At 44.2% G+C, this 19,890-nt stretch overlaps 1 protein-coding gene across 1 annotated transcript in view; it reads right to left on the minus strand.

The window, feature by feature from the left end:
* Positions 1-19,890, minus strand: part of LOC311148626 (microtubule-associated serine/threonine-protein kinase 2-like) — a gene marked incomplete at both ends in the record, with an annotated part of 94,816 nt that overhangs the window by 28,886 nt on the left and 46,040 nt on the right. Inside the window, 3 exons of the mRNA XM_084185613.1 lie at positions 4,333-4,484; positions 11,177-11,255; positions 15,395-15,466. Coding sequence (XP_084041739.1) covers positions 4,333-4,484; positions 11,177-11,255; positions 15,395-15,466 — 303 coding nt within the window. The remainder of the gene's footprint in view (positions 1-4,332; positions 4,485-11,176; positions 11,256-15,394; positions 15,467-19,890) is intronic.

Raw genomic sequence — 19,890 nt, forward strand, 5'->3', positions numbered from 1 at the left:
AGATGCATATCTGTATTCCCAGTCATGTGAAATCCATAAATTAGGGCCTCATTTATTTATTTCAATTGAATGATTTCTTTATATGAACTGTAACAGTAAAATCTTTGAAATTATTGCATATTGTATTTATATTTTTATTCAGTATACATACAGTATGTTGTCAACTAATAAAGCCTAATATCACGCAGGCCATTTTAGCATTTGAATGCCGCCTACCTTGCGTTGGTCAGGGCGCGAAGCTGGGCACAGTGCGCAGTTTAACTAGGCTACTGATATTGCCTGGGGTTGTAGCACAGCTACATGCCGTTTGACTGAAGGAGAGGACAAATCAGTTGTCACAAAAGATTAGAGCTATTTTCGGACGGTAGAAAGGATGTAATATAAGTAAAGATAAAGTGTGAACCGGCGAGTTGTAACGTTTGAATAGATTTTCTGACCGTTGCAGTGGCGACACGTCATTCAGTGTAGGCGGGGCAGAGTTAATGAAGCCGCATTCAAACATGGTCTCTTTTTTGCTTTCTTGAGTAAGGCAGCTCCAAAGGTGTTTCAGCCTAGCTCAGTGCTTTCTGTGGTGGAGCGGCAGCCAGTGGAAAATACGGAGTGTAGGGGTTGACAAAATATGCCCACAAGAAGGACCGCCGCAACACCGTCCTGTTAAAGTGAGCACAGCAAAACAAGGTGAGTCCAAACATGTATTGTATACGGCTGCATAAATGATGTACTATACCAGGGAGATATGTATACTGTAGCTAAGAAAATAATACTAAGTGTATGTTGTGTAGTAAGCTGTTAGTAGCCCATGTGCCTCACCCTAATAATTTGGCCCCTTTCCCCCTCATAACTTAGCCTAATGTTCTGATTTGGTGGTGCACATGTAGCCTATAGCCTGTTTTAGAGAAATGTCATCATCGGATATTGTAAGAGCTTTCATTGTCTGCTTATATGCCCCCTTTATTTATCCTACGGTTCTGACTTGGTGTACTGGGAGAATACTGTAAGATCGGCCCATGTTCTGAATTCTGTCACTGTATATTTCAAAAGTGCTGAACAAATAGTTATATTGACTATGTCCGTCTTAGCTCGCTCATTAATGTCTTAATCAAAATTACGGATTGCCTCTTATCTGCTCATCATTCCCTTATGCCATAGTTTGTACATCTCAATTGTTAGTAGAAACCACATTTGTTTAAGCAAGTCAGCCATATCAGCTAGGTTTTTTTAAAAGGCAGTAAATGATGCTGAATGAACTGTTTCACTGCCAGACAAGGCTCCGCTGATAGCCAGATGTAGCAGTGGTAAGGATTCACTCCATGGTGCTGAAAAGAAAGCTCTGCTGTTGGGACAGCTTTATGTAGGCCCTAACAGTTTGTGGGCACCGTTTGTCACCATTATAGTGCAATTAATGTATTGTTTAATGTTGTGTTGTGAGGTGGCTTTGCTGGCATGCATCCCCGAAAAATTTGTGGAGTTTGCCCCACCAAGATTGACATGCTAAAATCGTGACTGGACCGATGCATACTACATTTGGATCGGTTTGGGGTCTGCAGCCCGATGCACTTGTATCTTAAACATTTGAGTCAGGGACCGATGCGTATCGGTGAATCGTTGTATCCCTAGCTTTCCCTCGCTCGCTCTTTCACACGCTCTCCCTGACCTCATCTGCCTTGTATCACTCTTTCTCGCCCGTTCTCTCTCTTTATTTCTATAGCAATCACCCTCTTTGAAGCTCACCCCTCCATCCTTCTCTCACTATCTCTTTCACCCCCTAAAGCCTCTCACTCTCCCCTACCATCCTCCCTCTCTCTCTCCCCCTACCAATCTCTCTCTCTCCATCTCTCCCCATCTCTCATCTAATTAATCCTTACTGAGACATACAGTAAAGTCATACAGCAGAGATAGTCATTTGTAAACGGCTAGTAATGCCTTTCTCTCACACCTCGCTAGCTCATCTGATATTTATACATCTCATTCCTATAGCCTGAGCGGAAGGCAGGCCCCTAGAGAGTACATTCAGATAGAGATATGGCCTACAGTATAGATTGTTGGAGGGGAAAGGCTAGGCCTCTGTCTCATCTAGCCGTCTTAACACCAAACCTCATCTCTCTCTCTCTCTCTAAGTGCGAAGTGTATCTCTCATATCATACCAACAGAGCCATTTTCTGTTCTCCATTGATGAGGATAGAGTGAGATGAAAGCAGTGTGTTCTTCATCCACTCAGATGAAGGGAACGAGACAAGAAGAGAGGAGAGGGGGTGTAGAGATGAGATATGTCTGCTGCTAAGGCAGAAAGGCCTTTCAGTAGCTAGTCTTTCTGTTTGATGTTTAGCTTCTGAAAGGAGGGGGAACTGGATGCAGAGACAGGAGCCAGGGGAGGAGGAGAAGGAGGAGGAAGAAGAGGGGAGGGGGGAGCAGTGGCAGGTCATACCAGGACAGGGCAGGACAGGGTGGCACAGCTGAACTGCTGATCAGCTGAGATGACACCAGACCTGGCACCCCAGAACTCAGTGAAGACAGTGTCAGTGACTGATTGACTGACTGAGATAGATACACTATATATTCAAAAGTATGTGGACACCCCTTCAAATTAGTGGATTTGGCTATTTCAGCCACCCCCGTTGCTGACAGGTGTATAAAATCGAGCACACAGCCATGCAATCAACATAGACAATCATTGGCAGTAGAATGGCCTTACTGAAGAGCTCAGTGACTTTCAACGTGGCACCGTCATAGAATGCCACCTTTCCAACAAGTCAGTTTGTCAAATTTCTGCCCTGATAGAGCTGCCCCGGTCAACTGTAAGTGCTGTTATTGTGAAGTAGAAACGTCTAGGAGCAACAACGGCTCAGACGCGAAGCTCACAGAACTGGACCGCAGAGTGCTAACGCGCGTAGTGTGTAAAAATCGTCTGTCCCCGGTTGCAACCCTCACTACCGAGTTCCAAACTGCCTCTGGAAGCAACGTCAGCACAATAACTTCATCAGGAGCTTCAGGAAATGGGTTTCCATGGCTGAAAAACCGCACAAAAGCCTAAGATCACCATGCGCAATGCCAAGTGTCGGCTGGAGTGGTGTAAAGCTCGCCGCCATTGGACTCTGGAGCAGGGGAAACAAGTTCTCTGGAGTGATGAATCACGCTTCACCATCGGGCAGTCCAACGGAAGAATCTGGGTTTGACGGATGCCAGGAGAATGCTACCTGCCCGAATGCATAGTGCCAACTGTAAAGTGGGGCTGTTTTTCATGGTTCGGGCTAGGCCCCTTAGTTTCAGTGAAGGGAAATCTTAACACTACAGCATACAATGACATTCTAGAAGATTCTGTGCTTCCAACTTTGTGGCAACAGTTTGGGGAATGCCCTTTCCTGTTTCAGCATGACAATACCCCTGTGCACAAAGCGAGGCCCATACAGAAATGGTTTGTCGAGATTGGTGTGAAGAGAACTTGACTGGCCTGCAGAGCCCTGACCTCTACCCTGTCGAAAACCTTTGGGATGAATTGGAACGCTGACTGCGAGCCAGGCCTAATCGCCAAACATCAGTGCCCGACCTCACTAATGCTCTTGTGGCTGAATGGAAGCAAGTCCCCGCAGCAATGTTCCAACATCTATTGGAAAGCCTTCCCAGAAGAGTGGATGCTGTTATAGCAGCAAACGGGGGACCAACTCCATTTTAATGCCCATGATTTTGGAATGAGATGTTCGACGAGCAGGTGTCCACATACTTTTGGTCATGTAGTGTATATTCTGGCACCAAAAACTGATAGACAAAGACAGAGAGAGACCAGGAAGGAACACAGAGAGGGAGACAGATGGAGAGTGAGAAAGAGAGCGAGGTGGAGAGAGACAGAGAAAGAGAAGTGGAGAATAGAGAGAAGCAAGAGAGAGAGAGAGAGACTGAGACAGACAGACAGACAGACAGACAGACAGACAGACAGACAGACAGACAGACAGACAGACAGACAGAAAGACAGAGAGAAAGAGAGAAAGAGGGACAGGGTGTGATGGCTAACGAGTGAGGAGGCTGAAGCTGAGGTAGGCTGGGTGTCAGTGATAAGGCCAGTAGAAAGGTGATCGAAGGCTGCTGCTGCCAGCCTGCCACACTGAAGAGGTCACAGTCACTCACACCTGCCAGCGATGTGTCAATGAGAAGGGCCTGACCTTTTTTTCTACCAAATACAGGTAGAATACCTTTGTGTCTACCAAAGTCATAGCCTACTGACAAACAACAGACAGTCAGTCAGGTGAGTTACTGCAGGAGGATGGCAAAGGGGGGTTTGGGTGGGCACTGGGCAGTGTACTGAAGTTTGGGTGTATGAGTCTCTGGCGGATATCCTACCTGAGGCTGCGTGAGCGGGGGCGCATGGGCGAGTGTCGTCCCTCCTCGTCGGTGATGCTCTCAGAGCTGAAGTGCTTGGTGAGGAAGTGCAGCTCGTCCGCCGTGGGCTGGAAGGGCAACTGGTGCAGCTTCTCCTGGGATGAACAGGATGACTGTGAGAAGCAGAGAGGGAGGGATTACAAGGGCAGAAGAGCCGGGCGCTAGTAGCGGCTAACAGCTAGAGGGAGGGAGTAACAAGGGCAGAAGAGCCAAGTAACTAGTAGCAGTTAACTGCTAGAGGGAGGGAGTAACAAGGGCAGAAGAGCTGAGTAGATAGTAGTGGCTAACTGCTTGAGGGAGGGAGTACAAGGGCAAAAGAGCCCATCGCAGCTGGGAATGGTAACTCCTGGCTAGTGGCTATGGTAGTGTGCTCTGCTCTCTACTGGGCTGTTGCCTTTGAAGAAGAGATAAAGAAACTGTGAATGAACAAACTCTGGAGAGTTTCAAATTGGGATGACTGACAGTACATTAGGGGGTTTGGAGGTAATGCTGCTCCTTTGAGCAGGAGAAAAACATTTAACAAGTCGTCTCTCCTCTGAGCTGGTGAGAAGCAGAACTAGGGCGGTAGCGGTCACAAAATTTCGTCAGCTGGTGATTATCAAACAAATAACCGTCGGTTTCACGGTAATTGACCGTTAATTAAAATAAACACATTTAGCATCTCCTGGCTTCCACTGATGCAGACCTTTGGAACATCTACATTTAAAAAAGTCTAATAAATCCATGTAATATAGTCTACACCTTCACAATAAATCCATTATCTATTTTAGACAGGTCTAAAGAAACATGATATGAAGAAAATGTACTCTAGAAGAAGAACAGAATAGCATACTCTGAGTTGTCCTTATGTTAGGCCCTGATCTGGCTATGCCATATGGCTGTGGGCTACACTGGTTCATTTAGCAGACATGATTTGCTTAGAATTCAGTGGAATTATTTTATATTATTTTATAGTAGGAAGAATACAATTGAAGAAAGCTGAATAAAATAAAAATATTTTCTCCAAAAGATTTGAGGAAGTGCGCACATGCGGCTATTCTGTGTTGAGCGGTTAACAAAGAAACAGGTACTCCTATATGCTTCATTTAGAGTTATATATGTAACTTTAGTTGTTCTACAAACATTGGGCTATATGTTTAGATTTTTAATACATTGTAAGGCTGCGACTCCAATGATGATTTGGAAAAAGTCCCTTGAAAGGCATGAGCTCTGCTTTCTTTTTTGCACAGGCTGTACACACTTCATCAGTCTCTCATTCACAATTTGACAAGCACTTGATAATGTCTCGAATTTCACTGCGGCATCCCCTTTGTGGCCGTAATGCACCCTAAAAGAATCCATGCCTTTTGCGGCCAGTGACCATTGTTCCCTTGGCCCTGAGTGCTGCGCGCCCCTAAGCACCTCTCACTCGCATGGCTCTCCATCACCTGATCGGGTCTTTCTCAACGGCTACAAGTGAAGACAGACACATCGGGGATGCAACTGCGCGAGTCCTTATCCAATTCCAAGGTAAATATTGCAGATATTGGAAGAACTGTCCACATATTCTTTTCGTCAGCCAACAAAATGAGTAGGTCCTAACGAACAGCAAAAGCACTGGCCTATGTCAATCTACTATCCCTCATAGTACAAAAGTCTACCTATTCTATTGTGTGCGAGAAATAAATATTCCAAACATAGTCTGGGACAGTTGTGGGATGCAATAGATCCCAAATTAATACAACCACTAGCATCAAAAAAAATGTTTTACGCAATGTGGCTGACGCAACAGATCAGAACATTTAGCTTAAAATGTTGATAAACTATTAGGCTATTTCTTCACATTATAAGCGCAGCAATGCGCACATGACAGTAGGTTATAAGCGCGAATGTTCTATTAGCGGGAAAACACCATTATCAAAAGTGACCGCAAATGCGATTATGCATGTAATGCTTTATTATAAAGGTGTATTTTTATGGTGAAAATTATCTTCCCCAAACTTGAAACTCACACGCTGCTTATGTATGCCAGTTAGGCTCTACACCCCCTGTAAAGCGGATTAATGTGCTTAATTTTAAGAAGTTATTTGGCCACTTTAGTTGTGATACAAACCTTATCAAAACATATAGGCCTATGGGCTAGGCTACATGAGGTGTGTGACTATGATTTAAAAAAGTCGCCAAAAAAAAAAAGGCAGTTTCTTATGCTGGGCATGATTCACAAGAGATGATATATAATTCAAAAGTGATAGGCTAATATTGTCACCCATCAGACTATTCTTGATTTAATCTTGTCTTTACATACACTAAATAATATATGTGTGACATTTGTTTTGATTTAGAATGGACCTTTATCATGCACTGTCGGAATAGGGGCAGGGGGAAAAAATACATGTCATCTATGCACTTCAATAGCGAATAGAGGACGCTTTTCCCGTGGTTCATTTTCATGCCAGCCAGGTAGGCTATACTCCTGTTGTAAAGATAAGCAATGTGCTTAATATTATGAAAGATGATAAATAAATATAGTAGGCCTAGCCTATAGAAAGCTGATGGGATCCTATAGAAAGCTGATGCCATCGCTCTGTTTTCTTGAGCAATTGCATAGCCTATAGAAATATTGCGCAACATGAGCTCATGGGCTCTCACAAAGTGTTTGATAAGATTTTTGAACATTGATTTGCATTGATGTCAGAGTGATTAGAGGGACAATAGAGTGCTGAGTACCAGGCAGTTAGCAAATTTGGGAGGCTACTAATGACCATCAGCAGCATCAGAGCTAGGAGAAGCCTTAGTTACCGTGACTAAACGGTCACGTGGAATTTGACTGCCTTCATGACTCGTGACCGCCGGTGTGGCGGTAATACGGTCACCGCAACAGCCCTCAGCAGAACGCCTTCTCAGGCTTCTCATTAACACGAGGAAGACTAACAGTGAGACTAAAAGTAAGACTAACAGTGAGACTAAAAGTAAGACTAACAGTGAGATTACCACCGAGAATAAAAGTTACGAGTTAGCTCTTTGAAGCAAGCTGCATCCTCATGCTACAGCAGCACACACACACTAGGGGACTAGCTAGGAGGGAAGGAGGGAGGGGTGGATTCTAGGGGACTAGCTAGGAGGGAAGGAGAGAGGGGTGGATTCTAGGGGACTAGCTAGGAGGGAAGGAGAGAGGGGTGGATTCTAGGGGACTAGCTAGGAGGGAAGGAGAGAGGGGTGGATTCTAGGGGACTAGCTAGGAGGGAAGGAGAGAGGGGTGGATTCTAGGGGACTAGCTAGGAGGGAAGTAGGGAGGGGTGGATTCTAGGGGACTAGCTAGGAGGGAAGGAGAGAGGGGTGGATTCTAGGGGACTAGCTAGGAGGGAAGGAGAGAGGGGTGGATTCTAGGGGACTAGCTAGGAGGGAAGGAGGGAGGGGTGGATTCTAGGGGACTAGCTAGGAGGGAAGGAGGGAGGGGTGGATTCTAGGGGACTAGCTAGGAGGGAAGGAGGGAGGGGTGGATTCTAGGGGACTAGCTAGGAGGGAAGGAGGGAGGGAGGGATCTTGCAGATCCTGATACACTAGCTAGATGTCACATATAAGGGTTTGCTGCAGGGCTGATGCTGCACCAGAGGGAAGATATGTACTGTACTAGGAATGGTGGGAGTGAGGTTCTTCTGGGATACACACACAAAAAACATACTGTACACATGCACACACACACACACCAAGGTTATTATACAGTGCATTCGGAAAGTATTCAGACCCCTTTACTTTTTCCACATTTTGTTACGTAACAGCCTTACTCTAAAAAGTCCTCATCAATCTACACACAAAAAAAAACATACTGACAAAGCAAAAACAGGTTTTTATAAAAAAATGTATAAAATAAAAAACAGAAATACCTTATTTACATAAGTATTCAGACCCTTTGCTATGAGACTCGAAATTGAGCTCAGGTGCATCCTGTTTCCATTGAGATGTTTCTACAACTTGATTGGAGTCCACCTGTGGTAAATTCAATTGATTGGACATGATTTGGAAAGGCACACACCTGTCTATATAAGCTCCCACAGTTGACAGTGCATGTCAGAGCAAAAACCAAGCCATGAGGTCGAAGGAATTGTCCGTAGAGCACCGAGGCAGGATTGTGTCGAGGCACAGATCTGGGGAAGGGTACCAAAACATTTCTGCAGCATTGAAGGTCCCCAAGAACACAGTGGCCTCCATCATTCTTAAATGGAAGAAGTTTGGAACCACCAAGACTCTTCCTAGAGCTGGCCGCTCAGCCAAACTGAGCAGTCGGCGGAGAAGGGCCTTGGTCAGGGAGGTGACCAAGAACCCAACGGTGACTCTGACAGAGCTCCAGAGTTCCTCTGTGGAGATGGGAGAACCTTCCAGAAGGACAACCATCTCTGCAGCACTCCACCAATCAGGCCTTTATGGTAGAGTGGCCAGACAGAAGCCACTCCTCAGTAAAAGGCACATGACAGCCTGCTTGGAGTTTGCCAGAATGCACCTAAAGGACTCTCAGACCATGACAAATAAGATGATCTTGTCTGATGAAACCAATATTGAAATGGTGAAGCATGGTGGTGGCAGCATCATGCTGTGAGGATGTTTTTCAGTGGCAGGGACTGGGAGACTAGTCAGGATCGAGGGAAAGATGAACGGCGCAAAGTACAGAGAGATCCTTGATGAAAACCTTCTCCAGAGTGCTTAGGACCTCAGACTGGGGCGAAGGTTCACCTTTCAACAGGACAACAACCCTAAGCACACAGCCAAGAAAACGCAGGAGTGGCTTTGGGACAAGTCTCTGAATGTCCTTGAGTGGCCCAGTCAGAGCCTGGACTTGAACCCGATCTAACATCCCTGGAGAGACCTGAAAATAGCTGTGCAGCGACGCTCCCCAGCCAACCTGACAGAGCTTGAGAGGATCTGCAGAGAAGAATGGGAGAAACTCGCCAAATATAGGTGTGCCAAGCTTGTAGTGTCATACCCAAGAAGACTCAAGGCTGTAACCGCTGCCAAAGGTGCTTCAATAAATACTGAGTAAAGGGTCTGAATACTTATGTAAATGTGGTATTTCATTTTATTTTATTTTATTGTTTTTGCAAAAAAATCGAAAACCCTGTTTTTGCTTTGTCATTATGGGGTTTTATGTGTAGATTGACGAGGGGGAAAAAACAATTTTATAAATTTTAGAATAACGCTGTAACGTAACAAAATGTGGAAAAAGTCAAGGGGTCTGAATACTTTCTGAATGCACTGTAGTTTAAGGATTTTTACTTTCAGTTAGTTTTCAGATCCACTTTACTAGATTTATCAAAACATTTCTATTTGATTTGTATATTATTTAGTTTTAGTTTAAGTGTTAGGGACAGAGAGTAGCCTATGTGTTTTTGTGGATGTCACTTATTGCCACTGTGGGCAGTAATGCATAAGGTGATGGGTCATAGGTTAGGTTAGGTAGACTCAGCAAGATGGCGTAGATGCACGAAGTAAACAGTAGCGTTGAAGCGAGAGGTTAAACTTCTCAGCTGTTTTGGTCCCGTAGCTATCAGTTGTAGCAGCGTGAAGCGCACCCGTACACATGCACAAATACTTTGTGTGACTGTGTGAGAGCAAAATCTTGCATCGTGCTCATCTCAATGGCCACGTTAAAGCGGATCACTTTTGTCAAGTCGGTGAACATTGTTGGTCGACACCTTTCAGAATGTGTTGCATGCATAATGGGGATAAGAATTGTCTGACTTGTGCCTATATGCCAACTGCATGAACTTTACAAAAATCGTGATCAAACGTCATGAAGTTTTGACTGCAAGCTTTTGCAGTTGCTCTTCACCAGCTTCATCCTGCAGCCATCACCTGCATTGTGGGAGGCTCTATTGTCAACCAATCATTAGGGTGTTTGTTTTTGTTTGACCCATGCGAACGTGACCAAAGACATGACTGAAACAGGAAACAATTTGAGTCAATTTATGTATACAGTGGCTACACACTAACTGGCCAGTTTATTAGGTAAACCCATCTAGTATCGGGTCGGACCCCCCTTTGCCTCCAGAACAGCCTGAATTCTTCAGGGCATGGAAATGTTGCTCAATTGGTATCAAGGGACAGGACTGCATGTTTTGGGGGGTTTTTTCCGTACCATTCTCGGTAAACCCTAGACACTGTTGTGCGTGAAAAGCCCAGGAGGCCATCCCTTTCAGAGAAACTAGAACCAGCGCGCCTGGCACCGACGATCATACCACGCTCAAAGTCGCTTAGGTCACTCGTTTTGCCCATTCAAACGTTTAATCGAACAGTAACTGAATGCCTCGATGCCTGTGTGCCTACTTTATATAGCAAGCCACGGGGTGGTGTACTTAATAAACTGGCCCCTGAGTGTACAAATAAATGTGATGTTTGAGGCTCTCTCTCTCTCACTAATTGATTGTACAATGTACACACATAATATTAAATTATGATTTCAGTTTGTGAGTGTGTGATATGGGGGTTAGATACATGTTTATTTTGACATTAGAAAGAAAACATTTGATAAACAATGGCAACACTGCCATTTTGATCTGGTATTGGTATTTTATTAGGATCCCCAGTAGCTGTTGTGAAAGCAGCAGCTACTCTTCCTGGGGTCCACAAAATCTGAGAATTGCAGTTGGAAAACCACCTGAGCGTCTGACTTTCGGCTGTCGCAGATACAGCTCCCCCGACTTCCCTCCTGGTTTTTCTGTCTACAGTCAGTTGCTTTAGCCCCCCCCCTCAGTTTATAAAATATTTTTGTTATGATTCGTTTTCGTTTCAGTTTTTGTTTACTATAATAACCTTGACGCGCACACACACTCACCGAGACAGTGGAGCTGGGAGTGTTGGTGCCATATCCAGAGGAGGGCAGTGATGCCAGAGACCAGCGCCTGCCATCCGTCCTGAGAAGGAGAGACAAATGGAGGGAAACAGAGAGAGAGAAAGACATAGAGAGAAAGAGGGAGGGAAGCAGAGAGGATGGAAAGGGTTAATGTTAGACACAAGTTCCTGGGTTAACTATGAAAGGTTCGATGGAGCCATGGTACCAAAGTGGTGCTTCTCCGAGCTAGATGTCTGTGAGAACTCAAACACTGCAGACACAAAGTCTGCAAACACAAACACATGCAAGCAAACACACACACACTGACACAAGCCAACAAACACACACACACACACACACACACACACACACACACACACACACACACACACACACACACACACACACACACACACACACACCTTCTGCTAAGAACACAACATGGAAATTAATATGATCTGCAGGAGGGAGTACAGTCTTGGTTATAGGGCAGGTTCATGCAGGTTTGGGATGGCCAAACTTCTATAGGGACTGATGCATCACAAATGGAATTATGTTTTAAATTTTTTACAAATTCATTAAAAATGAAAAGCTGAAATGTCTTGAGTCAATAAGTATTCAACCCTTTTATTATGGCAAACCTAAATAAGTTCAGCAGTAAAAATGTGCTTAACAAGTCACATAATAAGTTGCATGGACTCACTCTAGTATTTAACATCATTTTTAAATGACTACCCCATCTCTGTACCCTACACATACAATTATCTTTAAGGTCTCTCAGTCGAGCAGTGAATTTCAAGCACAAAGACCAGGGAGGTTTTCCAATGGTTCGCAAAGAAGGGTAACTATTGGTAGATGGGTAGACAAATTATAAAATATACATTGAATAAATCTTTGAGCATGGTGCAGTTATTAATTACACTTTAGATGGAAACCGAGGCCAATGGTGACTTTAAAACAGTTATAGAGTTTAATGGTTGTGATGGGAGATAACTGAGGATGGATCAACAACATTGTAGTTACTCCACAATACTAACATAATACACTGTACAGACAAAACATGCATCCTGTTTGCAATAAGGCACTAAAGTAATACTGCAAAAAACATGTGGCAAAGAAATTAACTTTTTGTCCTGAATACAAAGCATTATGTTTGGGGCAAATCCAACACAACACATCACTGAGTACCACTCTTCATATTTTCAAGCATGGTTGTGGCTGTATCATGTTATAAGTATGCTTGTCACTGGCAAGGACTAGGGAGTTTTTTTGGATAAAAATAAATGGAATAGAGCTAACCACAGGCAAAATCCTTTAGGAAAACCTGGTTCAGTCTGCTTTCCAACAGACACTGGGAGACAAATCCACCTTTCAGCAGGACAATAACCTAAAACACAAGGCCAAATATACACTGGAGTTGCTTACCAAGACGACATTGAATGTTCCTAAATGTGGCCTAGTTACAGTTTTGACCTATATCGGCTTGAAAATCAATGGCAAGACTTGAAAATGGCTGTCTAGCAATGATCAACAACCAATTTGACAGAGATTGAATAATTATTTTAAGAATAATGGGCAAATATAGGACAATCCAGGCAAAGCTCTTAGAGACTTACCCAGGAAGACCCACAGCTGTAATCGCTGCCAAAAGTGATTCTAACATGTATTGACTCAGGGAGTTGAATACTTATCTAATCAAGATATATTAGTGTTTTATTTTCCATTAATTTATTATTATAATATTTTTTTTCTTCCACTTTGACATTACAGTATTTTGTGTAAATCGTTGATAAAAAAAAGGAATATTAAATCCATTTGAATCCCACTTTGTAACACAACAAAATGATCAGCACTCAGTCTCTGAGATGCTTTGTGGATAAGGGCTTGGTGTTTCCATTCAGGGCAGAGGACAGGGGATAGAGGAGAAGGTGAGGGGGTGGAGGTGAAAGGTTAAAGGTGAGAAGTTACCTGTCAACCCTGTGCCCGTGACTGTGTGGGAGAGAGGATAGTGTTAGCGCTACATGTGTTCTTGTGATGAGCACTGCAGAACAATTTCTTTGCAGATCTCATCCTGCATTATCACACTTCCCCATTGGGTGGCACTGTTGCTTCAGGTTCATTCTTCTGTCTCACCTGATTTATTGAGGTTCAGGGCAGAAGAAGTGTAATCTTCTTCCATACAGAAGACCATCATACCAGCACATGGCATATCTCTCCCCTCGTGTAGAACGACATATGAACCTAATTTATAATTTTAATCTTGAGTTGTGCTTAACTCCACACAGGCTCTCTATCTCTAGTGCTGTAACTACACTTCCTAGTCAAAGCCTGTGACAGATAAGAGGATATTCAACCAGGCTTCAACCATTCAGATGATATGGGCTTGATTAGCCAGACTTTCAATTATCATTTAAAGAGGAGCACAGAGGTGCTGTGAGTATTAGCCATGGGAGGGATTGGAATTTAAGGCTAAACTCTGGAGGATGAATGGCATCCATTTGGGCTCCACTCTTCAGAGTTTCTGCTGTGAACTATTGAACTGGAGCTGGGCTTGGGGAAACTGGCTCTGCCGTTGGGTGCAGGTGACTGTCAATCAGCAGTATGGCTCAAATGATAGAATGAGGTAATAATCCCTTCTCCTAGCATAACTATAAAGACATAAGACGATCACCATCATAAATATTAAGTCCTTTGAGCCCGGTGAGCTAACCCCTGACCAGGTTTTCCGTTAGCTGGTAATTGTCGGCTTTTGGCCAATAATCCAATAAATACAATTGTTGCAGGCCGAATTGACCGGCAGCAAAAACAATCCCATTGCAAAATAATGCTTTTTATTAACTGATGGAAATACCAGTCGATGGAAATACATTTGACTGTCATGCTTATCGGTCTATAGGTTAATTTGCATAATGTATTGGAATTACTGTGTGTATTTTCGTTAGTCATCATGTATCTTATTTATCACACAGCATACAGAGCCTATTTTGAGCGGAATATCACCTGCAGACAGTGCTAGAACTATGTGCTTTTATAAGCCCAGTCATTGCGCAACAATTCTAAACACAATTGCGTGTTAATACAGTTTTGATGGCCACAATTAAAAGAGCTACTATTTTTATTTCTCAACTGGTAATTGAAGCGCGCCTCCAATTCAAGTGCGTAGGCAACGGTAGGCAGGCTATCAGCGCTTCATCCACCATTTTGTAATGTGAGCTGGAGGCAGTAGGCATTTTGAAAACATGTACTTAATTGTTTGAAACCTGAACCTTTTACTTCATATTATTAGGCATGTCTTACCTTGCTTCAAAGTAGCCTAGGCAAAATCCAACCATAGAAACGTTGAGTCAATTATTTTATAAAGACTTCCTCATATGCCATTGAAACCAGCATTTCTCTCCTGTTCTATTGGTTTTCATATCAACTTTATTTCATTGTCCAGAAGCCCAAATGCACAATCCTAGTCATATTAGCAACCCATCCTAGTTGTTGCATCTTTAGATTCCCCCTCTTTCTACATTTCTGAGATTTTCATATATGTCACATTTTATGGAACCGTCCGCATCAGGTGCGCTTTTAAGAATGCTGTTTTCCTGCGAATTGCATTTTGGCTAATGTTTGAAAATGTTTTATTGGCTGCTTCATTATTACACAAGATTAATTACCATAATCAATTACCATATTGTTATTTTAACCCTTTTTCATGATATCCAATTGGTAGTTACAGTCTTGTCCCATCGCTGCAACTCCCATACAGACTCGGGAGAGGCGAAGGTCGAGAGCCACGCGTCCTCCGAAACACGACCCTGCCAAGCCACACTGCACGCTTAACCCGGAAGCCAGCCTCCCCAATTTGTTGGAGGAAACATTGTACAACTGGCGACCAAAGTCAGCGTGCATGCGCCCGGCCCGCCACAAGGAGTCGCTAGAGCACGATGGGACAAAAACATCCCTGCCGGCCAAATCCTCCCCTAAACCGGACAACGCTGGGCCAATTGTGCGCCGCCTCATGGGTCTCCTGGTCGCGGCGACACAGCCTGGGATCGAACCCGGGTCTGTAGTGACGCCTCAAGCACTGCGATGCAGTGCCTTAGACTGCTGCGCCACTCGGGAGGCCTAAATGTGAAATTTGTCAAATGGTCGGATCATTTTAATCTTCCCGGTCACGTTGTCCAGCGCCACATTTTCCTAACGGAAACCCTGCCCCTTGACACCCTGGCTCACCTGCGTGCTGGAACGAAGGAGAAGTGTGCTGCCGTGTTGGGGGAGAAGTTTCTGGGGCTGTCCAGAGGGCTGCTCCCTGAGAGAGAGAGAGAGAGAGAGAGAGAGAGAGAGAGAGAGAGAGAGAGAGAGAGAGAGAGAGAGAGAGAGAGAGAGAGAGAGAGAGAGAGAGAGAGAGAGAGAGAGAGAGAGAGAGAGAGAGAGAGAGAGAGAGAGAGAGAAGCAGAAAGGAGAGAAGGATTAAACACGGCACGAAAAGAAACAAAATCCAGATTCACACCGGCTCTAGACTTAGTTATTTAGTAGGTTATTCCCAGGAGAGAGAAAGGACATAAGATCCACCTACATAGTCAGTGAAGTGTGTAATAAGGTGTAGTGAAACTACGCAATAGATTAGCATTTACATTTACAGTTGAGTCATTTAGTAGACTTACAGTTAGTGCATTCATCTTAAGATAGCTAGGTGGGACAATCACATATCACAGGCATAGTAAGTACACTTTTCCTCAATATCAGCAAAGTCAGAGCTGGAAGAGGGGGAGTGTCAAGTGCAAGTGTTGGTTCAGGAAAGTGTTTTCTGTATTTTTTTGTTGTTGTTGAGGTGAGGAGGGGGATTATTTAAGATACTCTTTGAAGATGTAGTGTTTCAGGTGCTTTCGGAAGATGGGCAAGGACTCTGCTGTCCTATCTTCAGGGGGAAGCTGGTTCCTCCATTGAGGTGCCAGGACAGAGAAGAGCTTGGACTGGGCTGAGCGGGAGCTGCCCTCCCGTAGGGGTGGGAGGGCCAAGAGACCAGAGGTGGTAGAACGCAGTGCTTGGGTTGGGCTTAGCCTAGATAATATTCCTGTCCCCGAATAACCACATTGGTGAAAGCAAAATTAACCAACAACAAAACAGGTTACATAAAAACCCTCAACCTTTATTGGCATTGTTCTGACATCCCTGTGTGCGTATTGCATAGTGCCTACATGTTATTTTATTTTATTTAACCTTTATTTAACTAGGCAAGTCACTTAAGAATAAATGATTATTTACAATGATGGCCTACCAAAAGGCAAAAGGCCTCCTGCGGGGACGGGGGCTGGGATTAAAAATAAAAATATAGGACAAAACACTCATCACGACAAGAGAGACACCACAACACCACATAAAGAGAGACCTAAGACAACAACATAGCATGGCAGCAACACATGACAACAATATGGTAGCAACACAACATGGCAACAGCACAACATGGTAGCAGCACAAAACATGGTACAAACATTACTGGGCACAGACAACAGCACAAAGGGCAAGAAGGTAGAGACAACAACACATCATGCGAAGCAGCCACAACTGTCAGTTAGAGTGTCCCTGATTGAGTCTTTGAATGAAGAGATGGAGATAAAACTGTCCAGTTGAGTGTTTTTTGCAGCTCGTTCCAGTCGCTAGCTGCAGCAAACTGAAAAGAGGAGCGACCCAGGGATGTGTGTGCTTTAACAGGACCTTTAACAGATTGTGACTGGCAGAACGGGTGTTGTATGTGGAGGATGAGGGCTGCAGTAGGTATCTCAGATAGGGGGGAGTGAGGCCTAAGAGGGTTTTATAAATAAGCATCAACCAGTGGGTCTTGCGACGGGTATACAGAGATATAGAGTGCATATAGAGTGCAGTGATGTGTCCTATAAGGAGCATTGGTGGCAAATCTGATGGCCGAATGGTAAAGACCATCTATCCGCTCGAGAGCACCCTTACCTGCCGATCTATATACAGTGGGGAAAAAAAGTATTTAGTCAACCACTAATTGTGCAAGTTCTCCCACTTAAAAAGATGAGAGAGGCCTGTAATTTTCATCATAGGTACACGTCAACTATGACAGACAAAATGAGAAAAATAAATCCAGAAAATCACATTGTAGGATTTTTTATGAATTTATTTGCAAATTATGGTGTAAAATAAGTATTTGGTCAATAACAAAAGTTTCTCAATACTTTGTGATATACCCTTTGTTGGCAACGACACAGGTCAAACATTTCTGTAAGTCTTCACAAGGTTTTCACACACTGTTGCTGGTATTTTGGCCCATTCCTCCATGCAGATCTCCTCTAGAGCAGTGATGTTTTGGGGCTGTCGCTGGGCAACACGGACTTTCAACACCCTCGAAAGATTTGCTATGGGGTTGAGGTCTGGAGACTGGCTAGGCCACTCCAGGACCTTGAAATGATTCTTACGAAGCCACTCCTTCGTTGCCCGGGTGGTGTGTTTGGGATCATTGTCATGCTGAAAGACCCAGCCACGTTTCATCTTCAATGCCCTTGCTGATGGAAGGAGGTTTTCACTCAAAATCTCACGATACATGGCCCCATTCATTCTTTCCTTTACACGGATCAGTCGTCCTGGTCCCTTTGCAGAAAAACAGCCCCAAAGCATGATGTTTCCACCCCCATGCTTCACAGTAGGTATGGTGTTCTTTGGATGCAACTCAGCATTCTTTGTCCTCCAAACACGACGAGTTGAGTTTTTACCAAAAAGTTATATTTTGGTTTCATCTGACCATATGACATTCTCCCAATCCTCTTCTGGATCATCCAAATGCACTCTAGCAAACTTCAGACGGGCCTGGACATGTACTGGCTTAAGCAGGGGGACACGTCTTGCACTGCAGGATTTGAGTCCCTGGCGGCGTAGTGTGTTACTGATGGTAGGCTTTGTTACTTTGGTCCCAGCTCTCTGCAGGTCATTCACTAGGTCCCCCCGTGTGGTTCTGGGATTTTTGCTCACCGTTCTTGTGATCATTTTGACCCCACGGGGTGAGATCTTGCGTGGAGCCCCAGATCGAGGGAGATTATCAGTGGTCTAGTATGTCTTCCATTTCCTAATAATTGCTCCCACAGTTGATTTCTTCAAACCAAGCTGCTTACCTATTGCAGATTCAGTCTTCCCAGCCTGGTGCAGGTCTACAATTTTGTTTCTGGTGACCTTTGACAGCTCTTTGGTCTTGGCCATAGTGGAGTTTGGAGTGTGACTGTTTGAGGTTGTGTACAGGTGTCTTTTCTACTGATAACAAGTTCAAACAGGTGCCATTAATACAGGTAACGAGTGGAGGACAGAGGAGCCTCTTAAAGAAGAAGTTACAGGTCTGTGAGAGCCAGAAATCTTGCTTGTTTGTAGGTGACCAAATACTTATTTTCCACCATAATATGCAAATAAATTCATAAAAAATCCTACAATGTGATTTTCTGGATTTTGTCTGTCATAGTTGACGTGTACCTATGCTGAAAATTACAGGCCTCTCTCATCTTTTTAAGTGGGAGAACTTGCACAATTGGTGGCTGACTAAATACTTTTTTTCCCCACTGTATTATGTTTCCGTAATCTAGCATGGGTAGGATGGTCATCTGAATCAGGGTTAGTTTGGCAGCTGGGGTGAAAGAGAAGCGATTACGATAGAGGAAACCTAGTCTAGATTTAACCTTAGACTGCAGCTTTGATATGTGCTGAGAGAAGGACAGTGTACCGTCTGGCCATACTCCCAAGTACTTGTATGAGGTGACTACCTCAAGCTCTAAACCCTCAGAGGTAGTAATCACACTGGTGGGGAGAGGGGCATTCTTCTTACCAAACCACATTACCTTTTGTTTTGGAGGTGTTCAGAACAAGGTTAAGGGCAGAGAAAGCTTGTTGGACACTAAGAAAGCTTTGTTGTAGAGCGTTTAACACAAAATCTGGGGATTTTGTATATACAGTACACCCCCCAACTCCTCCTTCACCATACGGTAAACAGCAAATACATTCCCCCCATCACGCCTCTTCTCCTCCTCATCCCCCCATCGCGCCTCCTCTCCTCCTCCGTCTTCCTCCTTTCCGACAGGATAATCTGAGTATTTTAGAGATCACAAAGCTCTTGATGGAGTGTTCTAATTTAGCCAGGGACAGGTGAAAGGAGAGGACAAGAGGAGAGGCGAGGAGGATCCAGATGAGACAGAGACAAGGGGTGTTTGATCACTGGGCTGCTAATCGTCTGGATCTTCTCAGCAACAAGCAGCACAATCAGAGAGAGATCAGATGAATGAGAGGAATAAAGCATTTACAGACCATTAGAGAATGGAGACCAACAAGCTACTCTACAGACAGAACTTAACGTCTTATTAATGTCTCAATGTAGACTAAATCATACAGCAGTACAGGCAGTGGAGAGTGGGGATGGAGAGATAGAGGGGGAGTAAAGAAAAAAAGTGTAAAAGAGAGCAGTGATGAGGTTGATTAAACGATCTGGAGTTCGGGTCTATATAGAGCCCCCAATGTCTGTCTGCTAATTAGCCTACATTGTGGGTACCCAACAGCTCAACATAGAGAAAATCCGGGGTGTGACGTAACAAATTGCTCAACATTGAAAAGCCAAATCTCCTTAACATAAATAAACCCAATCAATCTGAGGAGTGGGACAGGGGAGATGGAGGGTGGGGTGTGTGAAACATGGCGGGTGCTGCTCTCACCCCTCACTGGGTGGTGAAGCATAG

The sequence above is a fragment of the Coregonus lavaretus genome, assembly GCF_964263955.1.
Source record: "Coregonus lavaretus genome assembly, chromosome: 21".
Classification (NCBI taxonomy): domain Eukaryota; kingdom Metazoa; phylum Chordata; class Actinopteri; order Salmoniformes; family Salmonidae; genus Coregonus; species Coregonus lavaretus.